Source organism: Arvicanthis niloticus, chromosome 16, assembly GCF_011762505.2.
Source record: "Arvicanthis niloticus isolate mArvNil1 chromosome 16, mArvNil1.pat.X, whole genome shotgun sequence".
In the NCBI taxonomy this organism is placed as follows: domain Eukaryota; kingdom Metazoa; phylum Chordata; class Mammalia; order Rodentia; family Muridae; genus Arvicanthis; species Arvicanthis niloticus.
In genome coordinates, this window is record NC_047673.1 from 27,412,339 (window position 1) to 27,440,021 (window position 27,683).

The 27,683-nt window shown below is 43.0% G+C and overlaps 1 protein-coding gene across 3 annotated transcripts in view; it reads right to left on the reverse strand.

Annotated features, from left to right (window-relative positions):
• Window positions 1-4,653: 4,653 nt before the first annotated feature.
• Lonrf1 (LON peptidase N-terminal domain and ring finger 1) overlaps window positions 4,654-27,683 on the reverse strand; it is a 30,829-nt gene continuing 7,799 nt past the window's right edge. Inside the window, exons 2-12 of one of the 3 annotated variants that reach the window (XM_034520800.2) lie at window positions 23,945-24,063; window positions 21,859-21,981; window positions 18,698-18,847; window positions 17,983-18,220; window positions 17,784-17,880; window positions 16,476-16,590; window positions 13,193-13,314; window positions 10,873-11,031; window positions 10,608-10,770; window positions 8,320-8,472; window positions 4,654-6,103 (exon numbers count right to left, since the gene is read on the reverse strand). In XM_034520800.2, the coding sequence (XP_034376691.1) occupies window positions 5,945-6,103; window positions 8,320-8,472; window positions 10,608-10,770; window positions 10,873-11,031; window positions 13,193-13,314; window positions 16,476-16,590; window positions 17,784-17,880; window positions 17,983-18,220; window positions 18,698-18,847; window positions 21,859-21,981; window positions 23,945-24,063 (1,598 nt within the window). In that variant the 3' untranslated portion in view covers window positions 4,654-5,944. The other 2 variants (XM_034520799.2, XM_076914032.1) reach the window with 2 other exon arrangements.

Consider the following 27,683-nt stretch of genomic DNA (forward strand, 5'->3'; position numbering starts at 1 on the left):
ATTTACCATGCTTTCCAAAATGTGGGGCTGAATCTGATTTGAGGATCTCAAAATAGTGTTCACACACTATTCCTAATTCCGTAACTATAAAAGCTCACCCTTCACACGTAAGCCTATGTCACAAATCACTTTTGGTGATTCTTTTGTCTTTGATAACTTGATATGGCCGCAAGGTACAGAGAAGCCGCCTGGAGCCTAAGCTGAGCCAACAACAGGACAGCTCCATAATCCTCAGGCAGGCAGTGCCTCCACTCAGCAGCATTTCTGGTGTCTCATGTGTGTATGAACACATTCCTTACAGGATTTTTCTGAGGGCTAATTGTGATGCCTACTGTCTTTGTTAGGGTGACTACTGCTGTGATAAAACACCATGACCAAAAGGCAAGTTGGGAAGGAAAGGGTTTATTTGGCTGACACTTCCGTATCACTGAAGTCCATCACTGAAGGAAGTCAGAACAGGTACTCAGGCAGGGCAGGAATGTGGAGGCCATGAAGGAGACAGTACCAGCTTTGCTGGTTTGCTCCCCATGGCTTGCTCAGCCTGATTTTTTACAGAACCCAGGACCACCAGTTGTCACCACCACCAAGAGACACCAGCCACCAATTGATGCACCCTCCCCCATCAATGAATAAGAAAAATGCCTTACAGACCTGCCTTCAACCTGATCATATGGAGACATTTTCTTAGTTGTGGTTCTCTCCTCCTTGATGCTGTGTCAAGCCAACATAAAACTAGCCAGTGTACCCGGCACATTTCGAAATGAGGCATATACTCTTTTGAAATCTTGAATAGTGGGCCTATCCTCTCCCTAACCCCTGCCAAAATAAATCTGTAAGTACAAACTGCATTTTAACGAACAGCCAAATGCTATCAAGAGGCAGGACTACATGGCAGCTTATTACTGGCATCCTACTTTTAAAAACAATATATATATTTTAAAATATACATTTATTTATAATTATGTGTGAGAGAGAGAAAGAGAGAGAAGGGGATGGAGAGAGAGACAGAGAGAGAGAGGGAGGGGGAGGGAAGGAGGGGGGGAGAGAGAAAAGGAGAGAGAGCGTGAGAGAGAGAGAGAGAGAGAGAGAGAGAGAGAGAGAGAGAGAGAGAGAGAGAATGAATGAGAACGTGTATATGGCAGTCAGAGAATAACTTGTGAGAGCTAGTTCTCTCTTACCACAAAGGTTCTGGGGACTGGACTCAGGTCAGCAAGCGTGGTGGCTGGTGTCCTTATTGGGTGACCTCCTTTGCCAACCCTAACAATTATTAAGTACTGACATCTATCTAAACATTGGCTTACGCCCAAAATTCATGTCCTTAAATGTGTGTCCCTGGGCCTGTCGTTCATCATTGGCCAACGCTGGGTGACTGAGCTACTATTGTTTTCCTTCAGTCTTCCTATGTGTGAGGTCTTTAGTTTCTTCAGTTTCCCTTTATATGGATGTGTCTGGTCCCTGAGAATGTGAGAATGCAGTAGTCTCAACCAGACTCATGGAAAAGTACTTATTTCTTTCCTTCTACTACTAAGCAACTTCTCTTGACTAGTCAGATGTTAACCATCTTCTATCGATTATTCACGTCTGTTTTCCTTCAAGTTCCTATTGTCTTGAACTCTATGCTGTGTTACGGGAAGATCTTTAGCTTGATCCTCCATCTGATTCATTATCTGCACCCAGTCTATTTGGCTCAGCTACAGACTTCACTTTGATGATTAATTCATCAGTTAGATGTTACTGAGGTTCCTAATGGTAGGAGAGACTGAGAAACGTTCTCAGTTCTTCCATCTTTGGGAGGAATCCAGCATCCTCAGATCTTAGTGCATTTCTGTCTTCTTCCTTATCTCCAGACTTCTAGGATTTGCTTGTCTATTCATCTTTGTTGTTTTGAGATAAACCATTTGGGGTAGGTGGCCCACGGAAGGTAGCCTAGCTATGTGATCATGGAATATTCAGGAATATACTGCCCATTGTAAGGTAGGCTAGTAGCTTGTCTGTGAGTAAAGACTCTTGATCCTACAGGAGTTAAGTTGCTATGTAAGGTATGGAGAATCTTCTCTGGCCCAACCCTCACATTCATGGCCTGAGAACTGCTGCTTCTGTCTACAGCATAGCTGGAGTGGGGAGCAAGTTCAAATTCACACCTAGCCTATTTGAGTTTGCCAACAGACTCTCTGAGTATAGGGATTCCCTGAAGCTATCTGTACTTGGTCTACAGCTCTCCACTTCTGCAAAACCATGACTTCTTTTGGCCTATGGACTAATGTGCTAGCTTTCACATATATCTCAGACATCGTCGAAAGCTTTTTGTCAATTCTCGAGGTTCTGATTTCATAACGATCTTCATTTCTTTCCTTTTTATCATTATTAGAATTTGAGGAGAAAGTGGTGATTTGTCCATTCCAGCCTTTTAGTCTCCCTTCCTCAACTGGAGTCTCAGTGCTAGCCCAGGTTGTCTTTGAATTTGTGATCTTGAGGAATGAGATTACAGATGATTGTCACCGTGCCATGCTCAGTGTTCAAGCATTTATTTCAGCTATGTGCTGCGGTCAGGCTGTGACCCCTGATGAAGTGCTGGAACAGTTGGAGAGCCATCAGTGAGGTTTGGGAATGTGTCTTAGTTACTTCCTCAAGCACCAGGGGCAAAGGCACAAAGTGCTGAAGAGTTCACAGTCCTCCTACCTGAAGTGTCTGAGTCAGACTGAGGAGAATTAGACACGCAGACATGTCTATAAACTAGTGAGCTAGACACTTTTGAAAAATATATTGCACTAATGATGGAATTTAAGCACCTAAAGTGATAAGGTAAACAATCTGAGTCTTTGTTTTCATTTTTGAATGATATATGAAATGTACAATAAGGAAAAAAAAAAACCTCAGACTTAATCTATCTACAAAGAGAAAAACTGCCATAGGAATATCTGCCATATAATCAGAATAAATCATAAAGAAGGCTCGCTCGCATACTTCCTTTGGTGGGAATATATGTGTGTATATACAGACACCATTCACAGTCTATCTGCGTGTATAGCACACATGTACACATTAAATATGTATATTCAACACCCGGGACTACTTTCACCATGTGCTACTTTGAGAAACATATAGATAAATCATTTACATATATTCCTCATTTTAACAGGCACTTAGCAGTATTTTTAATTATAAGAAAGTTAGTTTACACTTCAAAACTATTGATAAAGTATTAGTAGTGATCAAAGTATTATTACTAAGGTACCACTGGGTTAAGTTCTTGTTCACTCAGTGGTCGCTTTATGAACCTCTTTGTTAATGGTGCTAGAGAACAAAGCCAGGGCTTTGTATGTGATGATTGTCAAAGGCTAAGGTCACCCAGGCTGGCCTTGAACTCACTGTGTAACTCACACTGGCCTAAACTCAGAATCCACCCGTTTTAGCCTCCAGAGTAGGTGGGTTATACAACTGCATCAACAGGCATTGTGGACAGTTCTCTCCTAGTTAGGGTGGCACTGAGTGGGGTCTTCTGAATCTTTTCTACCGTTTCAGCTAATCCTGAAGGTCTCATTTACTGGCATGGAGGTGTGTGCCTATGAGCACAGAGGTTGGAGACCCAGGCAGGAGAGCAGCAGGTATGAGGTCAGCCTGGGCCATACAGTAAACTCACATCTGCACACAAAACCAGAACAGTAGCTGGGAAATCTCAGCCAAGGAATTGGGGACAGAAATGGTCAGGTGTACAACAAAGAGTCAGCCTGACAGAGGAGAATGTATGCAATTTTTTTTCTTTAAGACACATCTGTCATATTTTAAATTCATTAGTGACAACAAATGCATTATTAGGGTATTTAAAAAGAAGAATATCGTCATCCTAAAGGGATATGGTTTTTTGTTTTAAAGGTTAAAAAGCAATGCTTTAGACTCTAAAGTTTAGAGAACAGTTGTTGGACCTGAAACCTCAAGACATCACATTTTTTGTTTATAAAATGTTCTAAGAAAGAGCTGAAGGGGTTTTCAACCCCATAGGAAGAACAACAATATCAACCAACCAGACTCTCCAGAGCTCCTAGGGACCAAACCACTAACCAAAGAGTACACATAGAGGGACCCATGGCTCCAGCTGTATATGTAACAGAGGATGGCCTTATCTGGCATCAACGGGAGGGGAAGTCCTTGGTCCTATGAAGGCTTGATGCCCCAGCACAGGGGAAAGCTAGGGTGGTAAGGCAGGAGTGGGTGGGCAGGTGCACCCTCATAGAAGCAGGGGGAGCGGGGAGGAAAGAGGGCATTTGAGGAGGAAAAACTGGGAAAGGGGATAATATTTGAAATGTAAATACATAAAATATCCAATAATAATAAAAAAACATTTTTTTAAAAACTACAATTTGTTGGGTGTGATGGTGCAGGACATCCAACACTCAGAAGGCAGAGGCAGTAGGATATCTGAGTTCAAGACCAGTGTGGTCTACAAAGTGAGCTCCAGGACAGCCAGAGCTAAGTAGAGACTGTGTCCCAGACAAACACCCCTCAGGCCCCACCTCCCACTGACCCCCACAATTCCACAACATAAGCTTCATGTCACAAAACAGGCAACCAAACACGTGTTCTATACTGTATGTAGCTTGGTCCCTGTATTGGTATTTTTCTGACATGGCTTTACAATTTAAAGGGGGAAAAAAGTATTATGAATTTAGCTTTTATTCAAAATTAAATAAGCAAAAGCAAAAATCTTAAGAAACTTGTACAAATTACTTACATAAAAGAAAGTTAATAGAGACAGTCACAAATCTGCAACAAATAATTATAAAAGGGCCGGGCAGCATGGATATACCCATGTCACAGCACGGTGCTCTAACTGTGGTATGAATAAGGCATAACTAACATTTGCACCAAGACCAGAGTCAAAACAAAACAAACCTTACAAGCTTAGTCCTACATTAAGCTTCCTCTCCTCCCCCAGACCCTCAACCGATTTATACACTACATAATTCCTTAAATACAAGTTATTGTGTCAAACTCTAATGACATAGACGGGCAGTTAATGTGAAAAGCCCCGAAAATGTACAAGCCAACTGGCTGAACTGAGTTCTCCATCTACCTTTATGTACATTTTAATGTAAACCATATTTTCACAGTTTTAAGTATTTTATGAATGGATGCACAGTACCGTGTCAGGTTCGCAGTTGTTCCTGGAGACTGGCTCTGGGTTCTGCATCCCTGCCTGCCGGCCACCGGGATGCACCTATTTACATAAATAGTTGACTGTGTCATAGTCAATGGCCAAGACAGTTCAGCAAGAGCAGGATTTCCAACAAAAAGAATGATACTCTATACCATAGTTTACATACTTGTGCAAATAGAAGCATCAGGACAAATAAATCTGAGGCAAATTCAATCTGCGAAAACTCCTATGACTACTGTTGTAAACGTGGGCAACAGAGAACCTTCAGCAAGTTCACTCTCTATGGCTTTTTTTTTGCTTTTTTTTTTTTTTTTTTTTGTCTTTTAAAATTTAAAGCCAGAGAAAAAGCGCACACACCACATACACACCTACACACACACACACACACACACACACACGCACACGTGCACCCACGCACGCACACACGCACACACATTCATGCACACACACGCACATGTCATACATACACGGAGTTTAGTTCATTTACAGTATGGTACGTAGTGCAACTTCATCACAATGTCGAGGTTCAACACACATTCAGTGCGTGTTTTCTGTGCAAGTTCTTAGTGGTCTGGGACCTAGTTGAAGGTATTCATTTGCAGATCCACGAGATTCAGGAGGTTGAAGAAAAGAAAAGTTTCCTTAATTTCTTAAACCAGCACTGGGTGTGCAAAAGGCAGCGGACAATCCGGCCGTCAACGGAGCCGGATTAGGGTGACGTTAAAGTAAGATCTGACCGCTTCTCAGCCTCTGGGCTAAGAGGGAGCTAAGTGAGATCCAAGCAGTTCATTACTTAGATTGGTCTCTAGAAAAGTAAGTCAGAATATGCTGTATCTTTGTCAATCGTTCCTCCAAAGACTTCATTGACAGTACCGAGAGCTGATATCTTGGGTCTACAGGAAGGACTGCCAGCAGCCACCAACACCATGCCGGTCCATTGGGTGTTGCCTAAAACCAACCAACAGTTCAGAGTTAATGTAATAGTAAAACTACAAATCAAAAACCTAACCTACTTGACCTACGTGCCAGGTACCATCACCATCCTAAGTCTCTTAATAATATAAGGCAGGTGATTACGATGCCCACAGACAGTGATTTGATCATCCATGGTCTCTCAGCTCATATGTTAGAGTTAGGATTGTAATCTGGCCCTGACTCCACAGTCAGCTCTTTGTTAATACCCGGTCAGGCTCTTGGCCTCAGGCTGCTGACATCTGGGTCCTGGGGCCCCTGTGCTATGTTCTACAGGGGCCCCTTTGCTGTGTTCTGTGCTCTGTAGTCCACCAGCAGCACCTTCACCTTCCTCAGCTAGCCACTAACAGCACCTCTCCAGTTGTAAAGTTCAAAATGTCTCCAGATAGTACCAAATGCCTCGTGGGGCCAGACCTGGTTATTTAAAGAACTGCAGAAAGTTAATTGTTGATAGTTGACATTTTTATTCAAAAATTGGAATTGTAAAAAAAGAGAAAAGATTTGGCTTCTGATTTAGTTTGAAAAATTAACGTTGCAAGGGTGAGAAAATGCTAACTTCCTGGCAAGGAAGCAAGTGTATGTTGCATGGCTGACACACAGCCACAGAGGCATCGTTAAATGTGTACAACAGGATTCAACAGCTTCTGTCACCGCTCACTGCATTGGTGCTCACGAGCTGTGAAACACGAACGTTCACAATGTCAAAGCCACACGGCAGAGCCTATGTGATGGCTCCCTATCCACTGCTGGACTCTGCACCACGTCCCCTTCCTTCTGCATTCCAGAGATAATGTTTCCCAGAAGCCTATCCTTCACATGTCTCCAGGTTAGACTCAATCAGGCCAATGGCAATCTTACCAGATGCAGAAATTGACAAAGGGGTCATTGTTCTCTGGAAACTCTTGCAAAATGTGGGGGGCAGCTTTCCAGAAGATTCTAGAGACCCACCCATTCCACTGCCTCTGACTGATGGACAAACACATGCTCCCAGGGTTCTAAGAACTGAAGTTCTCCACAAGTTCCAGTGAGGCACGGTGCTCTGCTGCTCCAGATGAACTGCTGAGGGATTGATTCTGTGGCCTCTGGTGCAGTTGGTGCTGACCTCGCTCCTCCAGCCTCCAACATAAATGTCCTTTACAAACCCTCACTCCTGGGTCTCACACACTGGCTGCTTTGTCTCCCTGTCTCCTAATATGGCATTAACAGAGACCAGTGGCAGCTAATGAGAGAGGAGGGAAGAGAGGACCATGGGGAGTAATGTCCAGACGTTTATGAAAGTCATTCTGGAGGTTTTAATTGTGTTATTCTGCTTTGTCTTATGAAAGCATACTTCTACAATGTTTAACCAGATTCAGGTGGTCAGGATAAATGTACCACAATGGGTAACACAGGCACAGCATGGGTCCAGTCCTCAGTTTGGAAATGGTCTGGATGCTGACATAAAACACTCACTGGGGTCGGAGAGACTCAGACAAACCTCTGAAGGACAGAGTGAGAGATGGATCACACTTGGATCTACTATTGCTCAACCTTCATAAATGTACAGCTAACCCACTGTGACATTAATCATCTTTTAACCATAAAGACTTTATTCAATTTGAAACGTTTTGCTTAATATTGGTTCTCTCATGAGCCTGTGGTTGGATTTCTCAGGGTAAGGGACCTCCTAATGGGTTTTGCAATTGCTACTGTGGAGCTCAGTGCACAGAAAGAATCTAAATCACATTACTAATTAGGTTTAGTTTTTGATGTAAACCCCAGTACTTGAGCAGGACCCCAAGAATGATAGTTTTATGGTAATGGAAGTGTTACACGCAACGAGACAAAAGTAGATTGACTGGTGAACGGTAGCTAGGAGGTAAGAGAGGAGAGCAGATGTTCTAAAGCATGGGAAAATCACACATCTCTCAACTGTCAAAGGCACAGCTGATGGGCTGGGAGGTACGGTGGCTTCAGAGTCACAGTTTAATGAAAGCTAGCATCCATTCCAAAGCTTACAACCCTCCCGACATCCTGAGACAAGCCTTCCCTCCCTCTGTGTCACTCTTTCCTGTAGGCGTCTTTGCCTGGGCTACATGTCGCAGGTACCAGTGCTCTAGAGAATACAGCCATCATGCTAACGATGGGGACATAGAAAGGTGTTCGTCGGGTTCATGAGAAAGGGAGACCCAGCAACAGCAGAGCTATCCTACCTGGAGGTTTTCTTCTCTCTCAGGCATTGATCCAAAGTGTTGAAGGATTTGGCTTCGAAATCTGTCTCTTAAATTCTGAAACCAGCTGCAGGCCTGTGAGTACACCGAGTTGTGCAGCTCTGTCAGACTCCTGATTTCCTCTCCGTTCTCAATCTAGGAAGGACAGTCAGTAAGATCTCCGTGACTTCCTAGCCCTTAGCCTCAGCCCCACGGAACACTGGGAAAATGGGAATGTCTGCATCGGTGCTAGGTTATCAGAGTGTTATTCTCGGCAATAGCAGGTTAAGTTTCTGCCTTACAGAGTGCTGACAGGACTCACTGGGAAGAGTAGTGCCTGGTCTCCACCTGGAGCAGGTAGCAACCTGACTGACAGCCCGGGAAAGCGGAAGTATGATGGACAATGAGCTCTGGTTCAAAGGTCTACACAAACTGGAGTAGAGCAGTTGCTACAGTGACAAGAAAAATGGGGCACTTGGGCTACATATGACAGAAAGCCACAGGAAGGCAGCCATAAACACACCCTTTATGGAAGAACTGGGTCAAAAGCAACAAAAATACTTGCTAAAACATTGCCATGTCAAACGGTAGAGAATAAAATATATAATTTCAACTTCTGCCATAAGTGTCCAAGGCTGTAGGTCCCTCCATGATCTTCTCCATGCACCCTTTAGACCACCAAATGGCAAATGTAAAATGAAAGACATCTTCCAGTCACAAGAAGACCTACAGGACAGAGGTACATGGTCAAGGAACTCACCCTTCTTAAAGATGGACCATGTTCCTGGCCCACTGGCTATGGGGAGATTTTGAAATACAAAAGACACAAGACACAAAAGGTCACACATTCTTACTTCTGAAAAAAGTAAAATGAAAATGGAAACTATGCATTACAATCAGTTGTAATTTCCATAATGTGATATAGCCACAGGCTGTGCTCAAAAATAATGAGCAAAATGGCAAAGAGCTGCACCTCTGAGGGAAAAACAAAACCAGCTGAGAAACAACCAGAAATGTCCAAAGCGGGGTTTTTAAAGGTTAAGAACGTTGCTACAACAATTAAATAGAGCTTAACATTTCATTAGCCATCACAGAAAATAGAACTACTACCACAAGAAGAAAGGTAAATAACAGAATGAGGTCTTCTGGACCAGAACAGACAACAGCAAAAGCAACAAGCTGAAACATATGAAAGGGGAGAAGAAGTGACCCCAGGCTCCCGAACAGGCTGCCAGCTTCTAAACACCCGTCCAGTGTGCTGCTACGCTGCCGGATGTGTGCTTTTAGCCATATATGTTCAGCCGCCTGCCCAAAGGACTTTGTCATCAGACGTGATCTATCATTATACAAATTTACCTAAAATTAAAATAGGCTTATGGGTTTTACAATCTTTAGCAAACAATTCCATAGCCAACTACACATAAGACAAAGACTATCAATCAACTAAAACTTTCACAAAATATTCTGCCCTGATTGATAGAGCAAAATATCTCCCATGACATCTTTTTGTTTGTTTGTTTGCCTCAGGGTCTCTCTATGTATTCCCAACCATCCTTGGAACTCTCTAAGTAGACCAGGTTGGCCTCAAACTCAGAGACCTGTCTGTCCCTGCTTCTTGCCACATGACATCTTCTTCTTCTTCTTCTTTTTTTTTTTTTTAATAAGAGATAACAGGCAACACCAAGCCAATACATTCATTTATCAGCAGAGCAGCAGCACGGTGTAAGGAGAGTTCACAGGATGTTGAGTTGGTCAGCCTTCCATCGTTCCTGTTACACATCACAGACTCCGAATTACTCTCTGTATCTGTTAACTATCTCAGATTTGTGAAAACTCTATGAACTCTTTGTGAAGATGCCCAGCAATCAGGAAATGCTGACTGATAAAGGGCTGGAATAGACCGGTGAACAGTGCTAATGTAAGACCTATGTTTTATCCTGCCTTTCCTGTAGAAACTGTTATCAATTTGATACTTAAAACAACAGCCACTTTCCGTTACTTTAATTCCAGTTGGTAAATTAGGTCTCAAAATCATCGAGAGGCTACATCAACCCCATCTAAGCTATCAGCATACATACATACATATAGACACAGACACACAGACACAGAGGGAGAGAGAGGGAGAGAGAGTGAGAGAGAGAGAGAGAGAGAGAGAGAGAGAGAGAGAGAGAGAGAGAGAGAGAGAGAAAGAGAAGAGCTGGCTCCTGTGTCTAGAAATGTCTCTTACATGTTGGTAGCAAGCCCTAGGAGACAGTGGCCCAGAATGCACTGGGAAAGAACCATTTGTATACCTTGACATCTTCCAGATACTCAATGTCTGCAGTGCAATATCCATCTTTCATTCCTCTTTTTAGAACTCTGAACCGCTTCCCTCCAACGGTGTCAACAACAGACCTCCCATCAGGTAAGAAATGCACATTTCGAATTTGTAACATGCAACCATAATCTGCAAAGCTAAGAGAAAAACATTGCTTAAGCATGAGTGTGCAAAGCCTCATTTGGGTACAAAGGGAGCTCAGGTGTAAACACAGGTGTCAAAGTTCACCAGGAGCCTACCTGTTCTGTGTGTCGCTGACACACATCCCGAACTGCTTGGTTCCAGTCTGGATACTTCTTCGGATCATGAGTCTGTATCTGGGCTCAAACACATGGAGAGGGCAAGGCACAGTGGGGTAGGCCATAGTGCAAACGAATATTGGGACATTCTTGGTCAAGCTGAAGGAGAAGACATTTCATTGTTATAAACCAAATCAGACAGCAAAACTACATCAGGTTTACCATAGCAAAAACCTTAAGTCTTATCACAGGAAAAGACTGATGTATAAATATCAACAGCAATAACAACAACAAAACCTGTTTTAAATATGTGCTCTTGGTTCCTGACTAGAACAGGAAGTGGCTCCCCTTCATCAAGTTCACACTGCTGAGTTCCTGAAACTAAATCTGATTATGATTCTCATATTTATAAGCTGGAATTCTAAAATAGTAGGTACCATACAGAGCTATTTTTTAAAAATCAAAAGGAAATTTATCATAACATTTTATATTGAGAACTTGTTTAAGACACTTATAATGCAGGACAGAGTTATAGCTTTTATCCATAAGACATAAAGAAAACAAATGGGCGCCCAAAATGGACAAAAACTCTTAACCGTGATATTTTCAAAAGATCAACAAAGAGAATTCAACAAAATAATGATCTTGTCGGGTAACTAGAGTGACAGATACCTTTCTTCTGCCAGACTGTGAACAGTAAGAGGGGCAAGACAATGCCCAGATATCAAGGATGAGAAAGCCTAGCCTCGTGGGGGCACTGAGAAAAAAAAAGCATACACAGGCATTTGACTCCACATCAGAAACACCACAGGTTCTTTGGTAGAAAGCATCCTTGGGACCAAGAGTTTTCCTTTTAGAAACAAGCCTACAGATGCAGAAATGAATGCTCACAGCAGCACAGCTGGAGGTCAGCACTGCAAAGAGGAGAGGGGATGGAGTAAAGCATGCGGAGGTTGAGTCGGGTCCACACTGCCCACTCCGAGGCCCAGGGCTGCACTGACTTACAGGGAGTAAAGCAGCCAGCATGGTCCCATGTGCTCCACTAAGGTCATGGGGAGCACGCACCAGGGCTATGGGTTCAAGATTTGCTTCTCTCCCTTTTATGTTCTTGCTGCATGACCACTAACTTTCTTGGTACTTAACACAAAAGTGCAGTTAAAACGTAGCCCAGCTAGTAAGCATGGCTGCCCGTGGCGTCTCAGCACCACTCAGCTCTCCCTCCACCTCGGCTCCTCTCGTACACTCTCCTCAGGGTGGGCTGGCTTCACCACAATGCTTCAGTCTGTAGTGTCACCCAATCTCCTTTCTAGCCTTGAATTCCCAAAGAGACAGGGGTCTCACCTCAATATTTTCTATCACAAAAGTACACAATAAAACATCGGTTTCTTGGGAGGAAAAATCACTACAGGCCCTGTAAAGGAAAGCTTACAAACCTTGTCCTGACAGCAACTGGCCTGTGAAGACTTCCCATGGACACACATGGGAAAAGTCAAGTTCACACGCACAATTCATTCCGTTTTAGAAGTGAAAGAGCCAATGTTCTACTTGTGTTTTAAAAACAGCAGAAGGCAAACTACTGCTAAATAGTAACGGCACATAACATTAACAGAGTTCTTCAACGTGCGAGCTGAGAGAAGTGAAGGAAGAGCCAAGAAATTAAAAACCTTCCAAAGAAATTCTGAGAGATCCAAGTGACCGATCGAGAAGTCAAAAGTGTTTAAGGAGAGGGAGAGAAAAGAACAAGAAAGGAAGACCTAGACGCAGGCAGAGCGGGGCAAACCTACCCAGCTCCGACCAGTCCCCACAGTGGGGACAGTTCTAACACCCCAAAGTTGCCTCTGGGTGTTCCCTGTCCTACTGCCTTGGATGGTCTCCCACTGGTATCTCTACTGAGCATTTGACCCCTAAGGCGTCCCTTCATATTTTCAATCTCAGCCATTCTCAACCTGTGGAGTGCGACCCCTTTGGGTGTCAGATGACCATTCCACAGGGGCTGTTAAAATCTCCTGTTCTTTCTTCCTGTTCCAGGATGTGGGAGACCTGTGTTTCCAGCCATTACCTACTTCACTCCTACCCCATTGCGCCGCCTGCTGTCTGAGCAGGAAATCCCTTCCTATCCTCTAATACAGCTTCCTCCAAAGAGCTGTACCAATAATGCCCCAAGCACACCAGGACTCTACCGACAGGTTCATGATCCTGCCTGCTTAGGACAAGAAACCTGATCAATACTTCGCTACGAAATGCCTCTGTGCTGGACTGAGTGACAGTATCCGGCTCGCTCTGGGCTGGCTCTCGGTTAATGTAAGGAGAAGAGACTTACTGGGAGAGCTCAGCTGTTTCTTCATCATAAATTTTCTTCCTCTCAGACAGCTCATCCGGCAGGTACTTCACTATCAACTCCTCCAACAGCTGTGTGACGCAGTACCTCCTGTCTGCTAGATACTGAAAGACAGAAGTATTTCACATTCCAGCAGATGCTTTCCTACAGTATAAAGCGGGCACAGTATAACTGAGAGATCAAAGCCTTTGTTATAGACTGACACACTCAATTCTAACTGCATTTAATTCATGAGGGGAACCCTGCAGTTCTTGTAGCTACACAATAAACCTGCCTGGGCCTCGGCTCCAGTGTGAGACTGGAGACTCAGCTGGAATAAGCCCCTGTGTAGAAAGTGCCCTGCCACGAGCACTAATCTTTTATTGGCAGCAGCCAGCCTGGCCCCTGCCATCTCCCATAACACAAGCAAATTTCTAAGAAGCAGAAGGAAGATGAAGAAAAGAATGCACTTGCCTTATTTCAGAAAGTCAAAACAACTGCTGTTTTGTTTATTTTCAAAGATAAAATCTCTACATAGGTTTTTCTGCTGAGAGTGCTGTTGCCGTTTCTGTGAGGTAAGGTCTTATTGTGTAGCTCAGGCTAGCCTGGGACTTGATCCTCTTCTACCCCAGGTACTGGAATTATAGGCATATGCCTCCACTCAACCTATCTAATTTTTCTCTTAGGTTTTCCTCTAATGTTGCTCTCAGTCAGACTTCAACAGCATGCTGCTTTTCCTGTATGGTCTATCCCCCGCCTCTATGTACCCGGTACATTTGTGCTCCCGCTACAGACTCTGAAAAGTGGCTGTCCACATGGAGCATATATCATTGTTTTGGCTGACAAAAAAAATCCACCCCTCTGCTGTCTATGTAAGCTCTCTCAGGTCAGAGTCAGACCGCATGTTTCATGATGTCTTCCTCTTTTACCTTACGTTGTATGTTTTACTGTTTTTACTACAGTAAAGGGGTGTACCCATCATCCCTGCACTGTTTCATATGAATATGAATAGATAAGTCTTTGTAATTCAACTAAAAGTCACTTAAGCTGAGAGTACACAGAGAAAATACACATGTAGTAAATAAAGTAGTCAGAAAGAACTCTTGGGTGCAGAGTCACAAAGAGAAGCCATCCCTCCATCTGTGGAACCAATAGAAATGGCAGCTGTGTCAAGCTATAATGAAGGACACAATGGGAAATTTAGAGTTAGGGAAGGTGGCCACAGAAGCAGCTCTCAACCTTGGCTAGGAAGGCCTGTGAAAATACAGATTGCTAAGACCCACTCCAGGTTCTGGCTCGGGGTAAGTGGAGCCTGAGAATCAGTAGTTCTGGCAAGTTCCTACAGGGCTGCTGACCTGTAGACACACTGGGAGAGGTACTCCTCTTACAGTGAAGAGGAGGCCGTGAGTGGACTCTGCTAGACTGTATGTGTGCAGACATCAGGACTTTATCATGAGGCTAACTCCATCACAGAGCAGTCCTCTAACTGTTCTCTGTTAAATTAATAAAGAGAACAGGGAAATACTGCCATTCTCTACGAAGCTGCTGCAAAGCTCATGTCTTTAAACCAGACTTAATGGGCAAAAGAGGACAGTAAAATGCAGGCAGGAAACATGCAAGCACATCAGTATTATTTTCAAATTACATACTATTAGGTATAGATATAATTTGTACTTTACAATGATCCAACATAAGGTATCATCAACATTGGAAACAGGGTATTTTTAAACATCCAGTTATGTGTTCAAATAGTATATTCAAGGTTTTCCTTCAAACTACTAGTATTTTTAAAGACTAAATATTTCTAAATGAAAGTAATTTACTGAATAGTTAACTTGAAAACAAGAGTAATTATAGCAAAGAATATCTAAACTTTGAGAAAAATACCATGTTTAATATACTTTATGCCAAGTCATTGTCACAAAACCCTCCAAGGGTAACTTTATCTTAGATTTCTTGACTTTGAAAACATTGTGCATGGATGTGTTATGTCTGTGCACTTGTGTGCATATGTGTGTGTTTGTGTATGTTTTCAACATACCAGCTTGTTATGTAGCATACAGATCAAATGCAGCAACATATGCCTCTGTGTTTTCTGTGTAAGTATTTTTATAGGGATTGTGTTTATTTTTTATAAATGAATGGTGGCAGATGTTTTTGTCTGCACACTATAAATCACCACAGGGAGCCATGCTCCTGTGGATGCTCCCACTCAAGTTCGACTGCACCATGAAGCTGGATCCTGACAGAGAGGGGCAGGAGACAGCACCACCACTGTCTGTCCCATCACAGGGGCTGATCTCTGGCTGCAGATGAGGAGGATGCTGCCTGCTCTGTTCTGCCACCACTTCCTAGAGCTACGTGTCCAGTGGGGCAAGCACTGGTCAGGGGCCTCCCTAAATTCTAGTTAATTGAACAATATGGAAACTTGTCCCTCAGTCACTCTAGACACAATTCCAGGGCTTGAATATACATGTGGCTGGGTCCACCAGACAGATAGGAAAGCTGGGCCGTCTCCACCACGCAGGAGGTTCTACAGGACAGTTGCTCCAGGCATTGAGACATCTGCAACAGGCCTCAAGTCTGGGTGAGACGCAGGGCAGCAGTGTTCCTCAGTGGTGTCATCATTAAAACTGAACCTGCCCTAAGCAGGTGGCTGGCTCTTTTCTTTTCTTACAAAACCAAACTCGGTGGCATCTTTGGAGCTTCCTTGTCTCACAACATCGGGTCAGGGATTTTCCTTTTTAAAAAATTTTACCTTACTACTTTTTATTTTATTTTTTCCTCTTTTTACCCTGTAAGTCCTGTGTGTGTGTGTGTGTGTGTGTGTGTGTGTGTGTATTATGGCTTCCAGTTTAGCATTTTAATGGATTCTAGAAGAATATGCAAAAAAGTGGTTCTGTTACTTGTGCCTTTTCCTGGGCGCTATGCCTTCTGCTTGTTTGTCTTGTCCAATTCTGATGTGTTAGTTTTTGTTTTACATTATCATATTATACTAATTATATTATCCTATTATCCCTTAAAACAAAACAAAACCAACCGAACAAACAAACCATCCAAGTGGAGAGGACTAGGTACTTAGGCCCTCTCTCTTCTCAGCTCTCAGTTTCTCCTTTCTTACACAACACGGCTTTCCTATACAATACAATTCAGCAGTGTGTTCTTGGTTATCGAGGATGTATCATTCACCTCACTTTGAAATGAAGCCATGCTTTCTGTGGCTGGGCACAAACCGAACCATGTTCCCAAACTTATGACCAATAAACAGATACAAATGTGCACTTACCTCTTTTAAGCTTTCTTTGCAGAGGGGACAATATGGCGCGTGATCTAAACAACGCTCAAGACAATTCTTACAGAATGAGTGTCCACAAGGGGTTGTTACGGGCTCAAAGAACAACCTGAAATCAAACAAAGTACACATTAGCTTTCACATCAGGAGCCTCTGCATTGGAAACGTATCCATTAATAATGGACCATAACATAAATCACTACTTAGAGCAGTGGTTCTCAACCTGTAGGTCAAGACCCCTTTGGGCACTACATCTCAGATATCCTGCATATCAGATATTTACATTACAACTCAAAACAGAAGCAAAATTAAAATTATCAAGTATCGATGAAAATTTTATGGTTGGGGTCACCGCACCATGAGGAAATATTAAAGGGTCACAACATTAGGAAGGTTGAGAACTACAGGCTTATAGGTGTCAGGAGGCCAAGGTGGGAGAGGAGATGGGGGAGAGGGCAATGCTACCTACCAGTACTGTGGCCTCCTGCACCTTCTGAAAGACCATGAACAACAAAAGTACCCTTCTAGGGGCCCAGAGCTGCACTGACTACTGTAGTCACCACTACTGGACACACATGGCTACCAAACCCTTAAGCTGTGGCTGAGCCAGCTGCTCAAAGGTAGAGCAAATGATGTATGCCATTGGTGACCGTTAGATTTTGATACAGCCTCATCAAGTTAAAAATGGTCCTTAATAGTCTCACTAAAGCCTTTCTACATAAAATATACTAGAGAAGGATACTCTCAACCAACTCTGATGGCCCAAGTATGATGGTGTACGATGCAACCCATTTCTTTGCATATTAACTTAAAAGCTTACTTTAGGGAAAGTGTGATCTAACCTGGCATGGCGGGACACATATCTAAACCCAGTATCTTAATCCTAGCACTCAGGAAGATGAGGCACAACAATCTTAAGTTCAAATCCAGCACAGGCTAACAGCTACACCCTGCTTCACTGAAGAAATACACAGTAAGGCAGGCAGTTGTGATGTGCACTCAGTGGGAGGCAGAGGCAGGTGATGTCTTGAGTTCAAGGCCAGCCTGATCTATAGAGTCAGTTCCAGACAGCCAGGCTACCCAGATCCTGTGTTGTACAAACACTGGCCCCACTTTCTTAATGCAGAACTCTGATATCCAGAGGTCTGTTTCCTCAAAATTGGAAAAAGCTAACCTTAGGACTAAAACTTCATCTTCTGATTCGTAGCTCAATACTGTCAGCTCGTCTTACCTAGCATTCCCTTTATCTATGCTACATATTTACAGCAACATAATCATCTTTATAAAATCTGACTCACTCACCTCATACAGAGAGAACACTCAAAGTCTGAGACATCTATTAGTTCTTCTGGGATGTCACCATAAGCTATTGAGAACATACAGTCTTCACTGGAAGATTCTAATTAAATAAAACAGATGGGTTTTACTCTCGGGGAAGAGGCTCAAAGGCCATTCTGAGTCAGGACGTTACGGGGCAACCAGAGAAGGAAAGCCTCACCACCTTGCTTTTTGAGCTTATTCCTCCCGTCTTCATTCATGATCACATCCTGTTCTAGGAGAGATAGCTTTCTTTTCAGCAGAACACCTTTTCCCTGAGCGGACAGTAAAGGTTCTGAGCACACACGCTTTAAGCCATCCTCCCTGGCAGGCACTGCCGCTGCATTGATGGCCTGTGCTGACTGAGCACGGTTTAAGCTTCCTTTGACAGGCTCTGGGGCATCCTCCGCTTGTTCTTCAGTCTGCAGAACACAATAAACAAAGGCAATCCTCTCTGTTCACCATCCTTTATTCTCCTTGCCAAGAAGAAAAATGGAACCGAGATTTCAACTCCTTATAATATGCATTTGAACCTAGCTTAACAGAACTTTTTAACTTTGAAACCAGGGAAGATAAATGACTTTTTGTCAGTATTTATAGAGCCTTAGGTATCATGCTGACTGATGTCACAGCACTGTTTAGAACAGCAGTTCTGACGCAGATGCTCCTAGACTGAGAATAAAATATTTATAGCTATCTGCATGTTCTAAGACACTGATATTACGTACAGAGCTTTAGTATAAATCAAAAGCTGCAGACAAGATCCTGTTACTATAACCAGGTAGGCAATATACACTTCAGCGGACTCTAATGCTTGACCCTGAGAATGTGTGTGTGTGTGGGGTCTCAGCTCTAAGGAAGTGGGTGTAGCGAACAAATGTCATCTTCCCATCCCTTACCTGCTTCAGGCCAAGCTCAGCAGGGGCGTGTGGCTGTTCCATTACTGATGGAAAACCAAGAGGTTTGTTCTTAATACATGGTAATGAACTCCAGGAAGACTCCTTCAGGCCTTCCTTTACGTTTTCAGGTGACAATAAGTCACACAGAATCTGTAAGAAATATTATAAAATAGAATAGAAGATACATACTATCTGGTGAAGAACAACAATATAAGCCTATTATCTACTCAAATTCTGGGAGGTGTTTGTAGTGGACACTATTTTTAATGAACAGGAAAGAATCGATATATTTTTAAGTTTTACAAACCACGGTATGTCTCAATAGGGATCATATCACTTCAAGAAAAAAAGGGGAGAAGGTTTAAACCTTTGAAAGGACGATATAAAGTGGCTTATGAGAGTACCCAAGGGAATGGCTAGCTTTTTAAATGTAAGAATTATAAAGGGAAGAGGTTTTAAGAGAGGTGGAACTATTTAATCTATTAGTAAGCCCTATTCTGTCAGGAGGTCAAGGGGCCTATGACAGTGCATTTCTGTGTTGCAGCTGAAGTACTATTGAGTTTGTGTGAACCCAAGAATGTGAACTAAACACAGCCCTCTACAGGTCCCTGTGTTGACACTGGATATAGCCTGTCACTGACTAGCTGCCACACGGTGGCCTCTCCTGCTGAGTGCTTGCTTGGGGACAAGCAACAGCTGCCCTGCAACACCTGGGAGCTCAAACGCAGCTGGCTGCATGAGGAAACTTTCTGGGTGTTCAAGCAAGGAATAAATCCCAGTCACCTGCTGAAACAGGTTTTATTAAGACACAGGGAATGAGTGGCTACAAGAAAACAGGGCATTTTATAAAACACCATATTTCTCTGCACAGCAGGTGCTTCCTAAACTCTAGGTCTGAGGGTTAAGCTTCTTGGGACATAGAGTTTTGGTTATCCACAAATCAGTGCAAGGAAACAGTCACAGTGTGAATAGAGTATGTCTTCCATAGGAGTTCGAGCAATAATTCACTCAATAGGAAGCTATCCAGGGTCCAGGGATGCTGACTCAGTGAGGTGGGGTCCAGGGCATTCTGTATTACTTGTTGGCCCAGGTGATCCTTTCAAAAGGCCATACATCAACATATGTGGCAGCTTCTCTGAACACTGAGGTCACATGGCTAGGATCAGTGGGTTTTCTCAAAAACCTTTGCAAAGATCCCGTCTTTTCAGATGCTGTGTCTGTAAGCAATCCCCCAAATCCCACCAGAGAACTCCTACAGCTGATAAACAACTTCAGCACAGTGGCTGCATATAAAATTAACTCAAAGAAATTAGTACCCCTCCTGTGTACAAATGACAAAACAGGCAGAGAAAGAAATTACGAAAACAACACCCTTCACAATAGCCACAAATAATACAAGATATCTTGGTGTAACTCTAACCAAGCAAGTGAAAGATCTGTATGACATGGACTTCAAGTCTCTGAAGAAAGAAATCGAAGAAAAAATTGGAAGAAGGAAAGCTTACCATGCTTATGGATCAGTAGGATTACCACAGTGAAAATGGCCATCTTACCAAAAGCAATCTACAGATTCAATGCAATCCTGATCAAAATTCCAACACAAATGATTTACAGACCTTGAAAGAGCAATTTTCAACTTCACATTTGGAAAAACAACTCAGGATAGTCAATCCTGAATAGTAAAAGAACTTCTAGAAGAATCATCATCCCTGACTTCAAGCTGTACTAAAGAGCAATAGAGATCAAAACAAAACACAACACAACACAACACAGAAACCCTGCATGGTATTGGTTCAGGTGGATCCATGGAATAGAATCAAAGACCCAGAAATAAACCCACACACCTATGGACGCTTGATTTTTTGATAAAGAAGTCCAAACCATACAGTGGGAAAAAGAGAGCATCTTCAACAAATGGTGCTGATCTAACTGATATCTACATATAGAAGAATGCAAATAGATCCATATCTATCCCCTGCACAAAACTCAAGTCCAAGTGGATCTAGGACCTCAAAAGAAACCAGATTTGCTAAATCTCATAGAAGAGAAAGTAGGAAACAGCTTCAAGTTCATCGGCACCTGTTACAAGGTTTGGCTGGCTACTCTTGAACTCTCCAGCCCAGGGGCTGGGCTGTACTCCCTCCCCCTCCTGCTCTTTTCCTATATAATCTAGCCATTTGGTTACCAGCCCCTTCTGTACCTCTGGCCTCCTGGCTGCTGTACGTGGCTCCCCTCTCTCCCTCTCCTTTCTCCTCCCACTCTCCCATATAGCCCAGCTCACTGGTCATGTCTACTCTGCCTCTCCCAGATGTGTCTGCCTCTGGCTAAAGCCCTTCTACATATCTACAATAAACGCTTTCCTCCACTGTACCTAGGAGCAGCCATGTCCTTTCCTTTGGATTTCTTTTCTCACTCAGAGGAATCAGAGAGATTCCTGAGTGTGGTATAAGGAAAGCACCTTCGATCAGCTTGGTTCTGACTGAACAATGCATACCCCTTTCCAAAGTGCTTGGGGCCAGAAGGGTTCCAATTTTTTCATTTTAATTTTGGAGTGTTTACAGATAGTTATCCTAGGAACGGGATACAAGAATAAATACAAAATCTGTCTCAGGTATATCTTGTACCCATAAACTGAAGGTAGTGCTCTTGTGTTCTGTGTTTTGACTACAACCAGTCAGTCATATAAAGTCAGGTATGAATCTTTTCCCATATGGCATGGTATCCCATCCCCCAAATTTCAGAGTTTTGATTTTCAAATTGGGAATGTTCAGCCTATATTTGGAACCATTTGTATTAATCAATCACAAATACTGCATTGAAGTATATATGAATGGAAGTCTTTGGTTACATCAAGAATTCAAGTCAGGAGGTAGTGGTGCATGCAATTAATCTCAACACTCAGTAGGCAGAGGCAGGCAGAGCTCTGTGAGTTCCTGGCCAGCCTGGTCTACAGAGTGAGTTCAAGGACAGCCAGGGCTACACAGAGAAATCCTATCTCAAAAGAAAAAAAAAAAAAAAAAAAACAGAATTCAATATATTAAAGGTAAAAACTTAGTTGCCAAATTGTTCCTCAGATAAAATTCCTTCTTATGTTCCTTGTCTTACTTTTTTAAGACTCCAGTACGTCTCTGCCTTGAATAATGGCATGGGTAAAGTAGTACCTTTTCTACTTGTAGCTTTGCAGGTGCGAAGTCTTCATCCAGGGCTAAGCACTGAAGGAAGAGCTGTAAGGCGTCACCTAGGTACCCGGCGTCCTGGAGAACTTTCCCCTTCCTGAAGTAGACCTTCAACAAAGCACACACAGAACTTCATGCACAGAACTGTTTACCCAAACCATCGGGGAAAGAAAGGGTTCTCAGATGTGCCAACTCTGCAACTGGGCAATTCTGAGAAGGATCATACATATGGAAAACCTATCTGCTACTCCAAAGTCCAAAGAAGAGAACTCCAAATGGGGAAACTGAGGCCCACAAAATGACCTTCACTTGAGAAATTACGGATTTAAACACTTATTTATTCTGGGGACTGGGGGGAGTATGAGCATTCCCGAGAAGGCCAGAAGAGGGTGTCTGGATCCCCAGGAACTGGAATTAACATGTGACTATAAACTGCGCTCTATGTGCTGGAAATTAAACTCACGTTCTCTGGAAAAGCAGCAAGTAATCTTACCTGCAAATCTCCCCAAATTGCTAATTTAGAGGTTATTCATATAATGACAGTTATTTGAGGGAAACATAAAATAACATGTAGATCTACTGACTTTAAGATGTATCAACAGCATGTATTAAAAATCATATAAATAATTTCATCTTAAAATCAGGATGAGTGATATTAACTATGAGTGACTTCTTTGAATACATTTAATAGATCATTACCAGTGACAAATAACTGCCGTAAAATTGAAATAATTACCTTGTAACTATTAGTGACAAATAACGCAGGTAAAATTTAGGTCATTATTTTGTAGTTCTTAGCAAATGAAAATTAAATAGTAATTTTCAAATGTGTCTAATGAATAACCTGTATATGTAAATAATTCAACAACTCCAACTACAGTAGGATATATATTCAGGCTAAGATACAGTGCTTCTATCATCTACAGAATGTGAGGGGATCAAAGTAATCAACTGACTAAATCCTGTGCTACAAATTATCTGTGGTTTTAATTATTGTCCTCATTTCTAATTTATTGTCTTTTGTTTACACTGTCTCTCCTTATGTGTGTGTGTGCGTGTGTGTGTGTGTGTATTAAAATGCCTATGAATGAAATTCCTTGTTTCATCAAGAATTCAAGCTGGGTGTGGGTGGTGATGATGTATACCTTTAATCCCAACACACACAAGGCAGAGGCAGGTAGATCTCTGAGTTCAAGGCCAGCCTCTGTGTGTGTGTATGTATGTATGTGTATGTGTGTGTATAAACCACCTAGGCAAGGCCAACTTCTGTACAAACCTACTGTGTAGTCACCTCACCTCACTGTAACGATGCAACCTCTCAGCATCTCCCAGCTTCAAGGACTAAGTTCTCCCCATTACTAAACGCATTTGGTAAATCCTGTTTGAATCTGTCTTTACAATAAATCAAGTTGAAATTTTTATATAAAAATTTATATACTATTTTTCTGTGTCATGAATTGTTTGTTCTTTACTTAGGAAATAAAGGTTTGGGATTTTTCCCCCCATAATCAATTTCTTTCTGACAATAAAATTTGCTTAATTTTCCCCCCTCCTTAAGGGAGGTCTCGAGTGTGGGGTTGGGGGTGGACCTGTAAGAACTGGGAAGTGAGTGTGATTGGGGTACATTAGGTGAAATTCTCAAGTAATCAACAAAAATATTATGTTGTAGAAAAAAAGAAGAAAAAAATACTTATCATGTAAACTTCCAGGAAGCTACATATTTCTTTCCAAAAAGGATTCTCTTTTGTGCATGTGTAGGCAGGTGTGCAAAGAGACTAGAGGTCAACCTCTGGCCCCATTCTTCAGACTCCAGCTCATGAGCTGCAGGGCTCTCCCTGGCTCTGCCTCCTTGGCCCTCGGACTGCAAACCTGTACCAGAACACCTGGCTTTCACGGGCATTCTGAGACTTGAACTCATGCCTTGAAGGTTATGTGGTAAACATGTTACTGACTTAGCTCCAAACTACGTATTTCATCAGAAGCCAACTGTCTACTCTGTTAAGACTTGTAGCTGTAACTGAAGTTCCTCACAGCTGCAAGGCTACCATTCACACACACGTGAACACTTTACCTCAGGCCAGTTGGGAAGCTGGAAGAGAACTGCATTTAGATCCTCTAAGGCTGCCTTAAACTCCTGCAGGCCGGCGTAGGACTCCGCTCTGTAGATTTTGAGAGTCAGATCACTAGGCTCTGAAATAAACATTTCATAGAGATACTGTTATTTTAGAAAGATGGCTATAATAATTTGTGAAATATTGTCATACAAGCTTAAGGAGAGGCTTGTGATTCCAAAATCAAAAACTGCCAAATTAAAGTTTATAAACCAAATAAAGTGTTCATGCAATATGCCTCATATGTCAATTCTTGAACAGAAAGTTTTTCTTAAGATTATTTTAGTGGTGAGAATTATAATAGGAATCCTGGTAATGTTTTTATGATAAAAACATTTCTTATAAGAACGACTTGTTTTTTTCAAGAAAGAACTCCATAAAGATTTTTATGTCATATCTTACATGTTTAGAAAACTTGCCTTTTAAAAATTTTTAAACTTTAATTAAAATAGAATTATATTATTCATCCCTGAAACTTCATTTATAAATCATTGTTTATAAAAACACTTCAGAAAAAGTCTCACAGTGATATGAATGTGATCAAGATTCAGTCTTTTGAGTGTATGGGGTCCTGATTCTAAAGACAAGGGACTTGTGTGAGTTTAGTTTGTAAGTCATCAGAGCTTTAATTCCTAGCCATAGTGGGACTTAATACTGAACCACCTAAATACATACGACTTTAATCCCAGAACTCCAGAGGCAGAGGCAGGCATATCTCTGAGTCTGAGGCCAGCCTGGTCTACAGAGTGAGTTATTTCTAAGACAGCCAGGAAATACAGGTAGAATCCTTGTCAGAAGAAAGAAAGAAGAAGGGAAGGAAAGAAGGAGGTAGAGAGGGAGGGAGGAAGGGTTGGCTGCAGCTGATGGGTAGGTGAACCATGCTCCAGTGAAAGGCCACACATCCATGAATCCATGGCACGCAAATTGGGCTTGGTGGGTGGAAAGAAAAAGACACAAAACTGGGGGGAGGAGTGGATCTGGGGCGGGGGGAGTCTGGAGAAAAGGTATGACCTAAAATTGTTGCATGAAATTCTCAAAGACCTGATAAAAAGTATTTTTTAAGAAGGCATGACAAGAATTCCATGTTCTTAAAACAATAACTTAAAAACATTTCTCTGAACAAAACTGTACAGACATTTAACAGCCTAGCTATTATCCAACCAAGAGTTTGAGAGTCCCTCGAACGAAGTTGGAACCTGCTCAGGCTCCCTTATTGTGCCCCTGTGAACAGGTGTGCTCTAACCTGACGTCACATGAGCAGGGAGTGGTGTTAGCAGTGCTGATGGGGAGCTGAGTGTCCATGCCAACACCTGGCCCAGGAAGTACTATTTCCCATCACAGCTCAGGGGCTTCCAGCTGCCTTGGTGAGGCAGGAACCTACCAGGAGGGAGTTCTCTGCAGAAGCTCAGCCCGCTCTGTTCTTGGACCCCTTAGAAGGCCTCTTCTCATTTCATATGTTTACAACATGTTCTTGCCATGCTTGGCACAGGATACACTCAAATTTGCCTATCCACCTGCTAGCATTGGAATGTGAAATGGCTCCCTCCTGCCCCTGTGAACACTTGGGACCCAGCTGTTGGCACTGTCTGGGGAGGCTGGGAAGTTTTACACATGGGCCAGATGGTGGATACTGCCAAATGGCCAAGGCGTGGCTAGAGGCTTAGAACCCAACCTGCTTCCAGATAGCTTTCTGGTCATGTATGGAGCACTTGGTGTCATGTACAGAGCAATCGGTCCTAGTTGGCTACTACCATGAAGCCACCAACGCCATGCTTCCCTGGTCACCATGCATAAATACACACCATTATAAATCAAGAAGAAACTTTTCTCACTCCAACAAAGGTGGAAAAGGGGCCCCATCTTCTCTATAAATATTCATCTACTTAGTACCCCTAAATTAGCTCTAAAATGTAGGTACACTTGGGATAGGAGAACAGGTGTACACTGTGAAGAGAGGAAAACAGACCTAGTTTTAAAACTCTTGCCCAGCAACTTGAGGGTCAAATGTTAATGGAATAATTATTCTGACTGACTCCATTGGAAAACAGTGACGTCACCAGAGAGGCCACACTACCGTCACTTCTGAAGAGATCAGGCTCACCTTACTCACTCATTCACACCGCATTCTTAATTCTACAAAGGACCCAAGCACACTACCTCAGGCCCTTTGAATAACCAAACATACAGAACAGTTACTCTCCACATAAACTTTCAAGAAAGCTGACTGAAAACAGCCATCTGTCCTGGCTGTGTCATCACCTGAAAGTCAACAACGATGAACCACCTGCACCGTACCTGACTTAAGGACCCTGAAGTAAGCAAATGGCTTTACCACCCGTGTCACTGAGGAGGTGCCTCAGTCCACTAGTGCAGGTGTCCACGGCACCCAGCACATGCCTGGCATACCATGTACTTTGCTGAAAAGTGAGACATTAAGAAGCCATGCTTTGGGCTAACCATACAGAGGATAATTACTGCGGTTCTTATAGGCTGGCATGGGATACATGCCTGTCACCTCAACATTCAGGAGTCTGAAAGATCCTGCATTAGAGGCCAGCCAGGTCTGCCTGGGAAATTCTAGGACTACATGGTGGGATCTGACCTCTCCCTACCCCCAGTTAAAAAGGTACGGTGGCCCTTACTCTGTGATCTAATCTAGCTGTTTCCTGCCACTGGGACCAGACTCAGATTTAACTCTGCCAATATTTACCTCTAGGGTCTGTACCCTCAGTTTTGAATTTTTACCCTAACTTCACAACCATATTCTCATCAGCCTGTTATGGCTATCCTCAGATCAGCTTGTTCTCCATCTTGAAGTCCTTTCACATTCTGTATTGGTGACACTGCTGAAGTCCCAAATCAAAGTCATCCTGAGCGTGGCCAATTCTCTTCTCTCTTCCCATTCTCCTGCCAATGGCCCTAAGTGAGGCTTCCAGATTCTCTTCATCCTAGTACAGAGGCTGGCTCTCTCCTGCCACTAGCCCGTTTTCACCATCTACAAGACAGATGATACTGACGGCCCCACCTCTGGCAGCCTTACTTCTCATCAATGCCTGCTCTGTAGATGCCATTCTGTGTCAGGACTCCTCCCCCTGCCTCGTCTTCCTTCCTTCTTGTTCTGGCCCTTACATAGCCCTCTTCTCCTCTGGATGGCTTCTCCATCCCACGTGACTCATCTCACCACCCACACAGGATGCTTTTCACTGGAGTCTGCCTTAATCTAGGATGCCATTAGCATCAACAGTGTGCGTGTAAAGTCAGACTCATTGTGACCTGGGGCAGATGACAAATATCCTTCACATAACTATGTCTAAAGAGTATTTAGAACTTTGAAAAAAATTCCGTGCATTAGTAGAGGTGTGTCCATGCCACAGCACCCATGGAGGTCAGAGGACAACCCTGGCCATCACATCCTCAGCCTCTAAGGACGGGATCTCCCTCACTGTTTGATGCATATGCCCGGCTGGCTGGCCACTCAGATTCTTAAGATTTTCATTTTCTCTTCTCACTTCACTATAGAGATGTCATGAACACAGACGCATACCACTGCACCTAGCTTTATCTGAGTGTTCTACCAGAGATTCAAACTCAGGTCCTCCGCTTGCACGTTACCTGGTAAGGTAGCACCCCACCCTAAAATTTATTTTTGTGATACCGGGACTGGTGGCTCAGGTCTGTAACCTTAGCTACAAGGGGGAG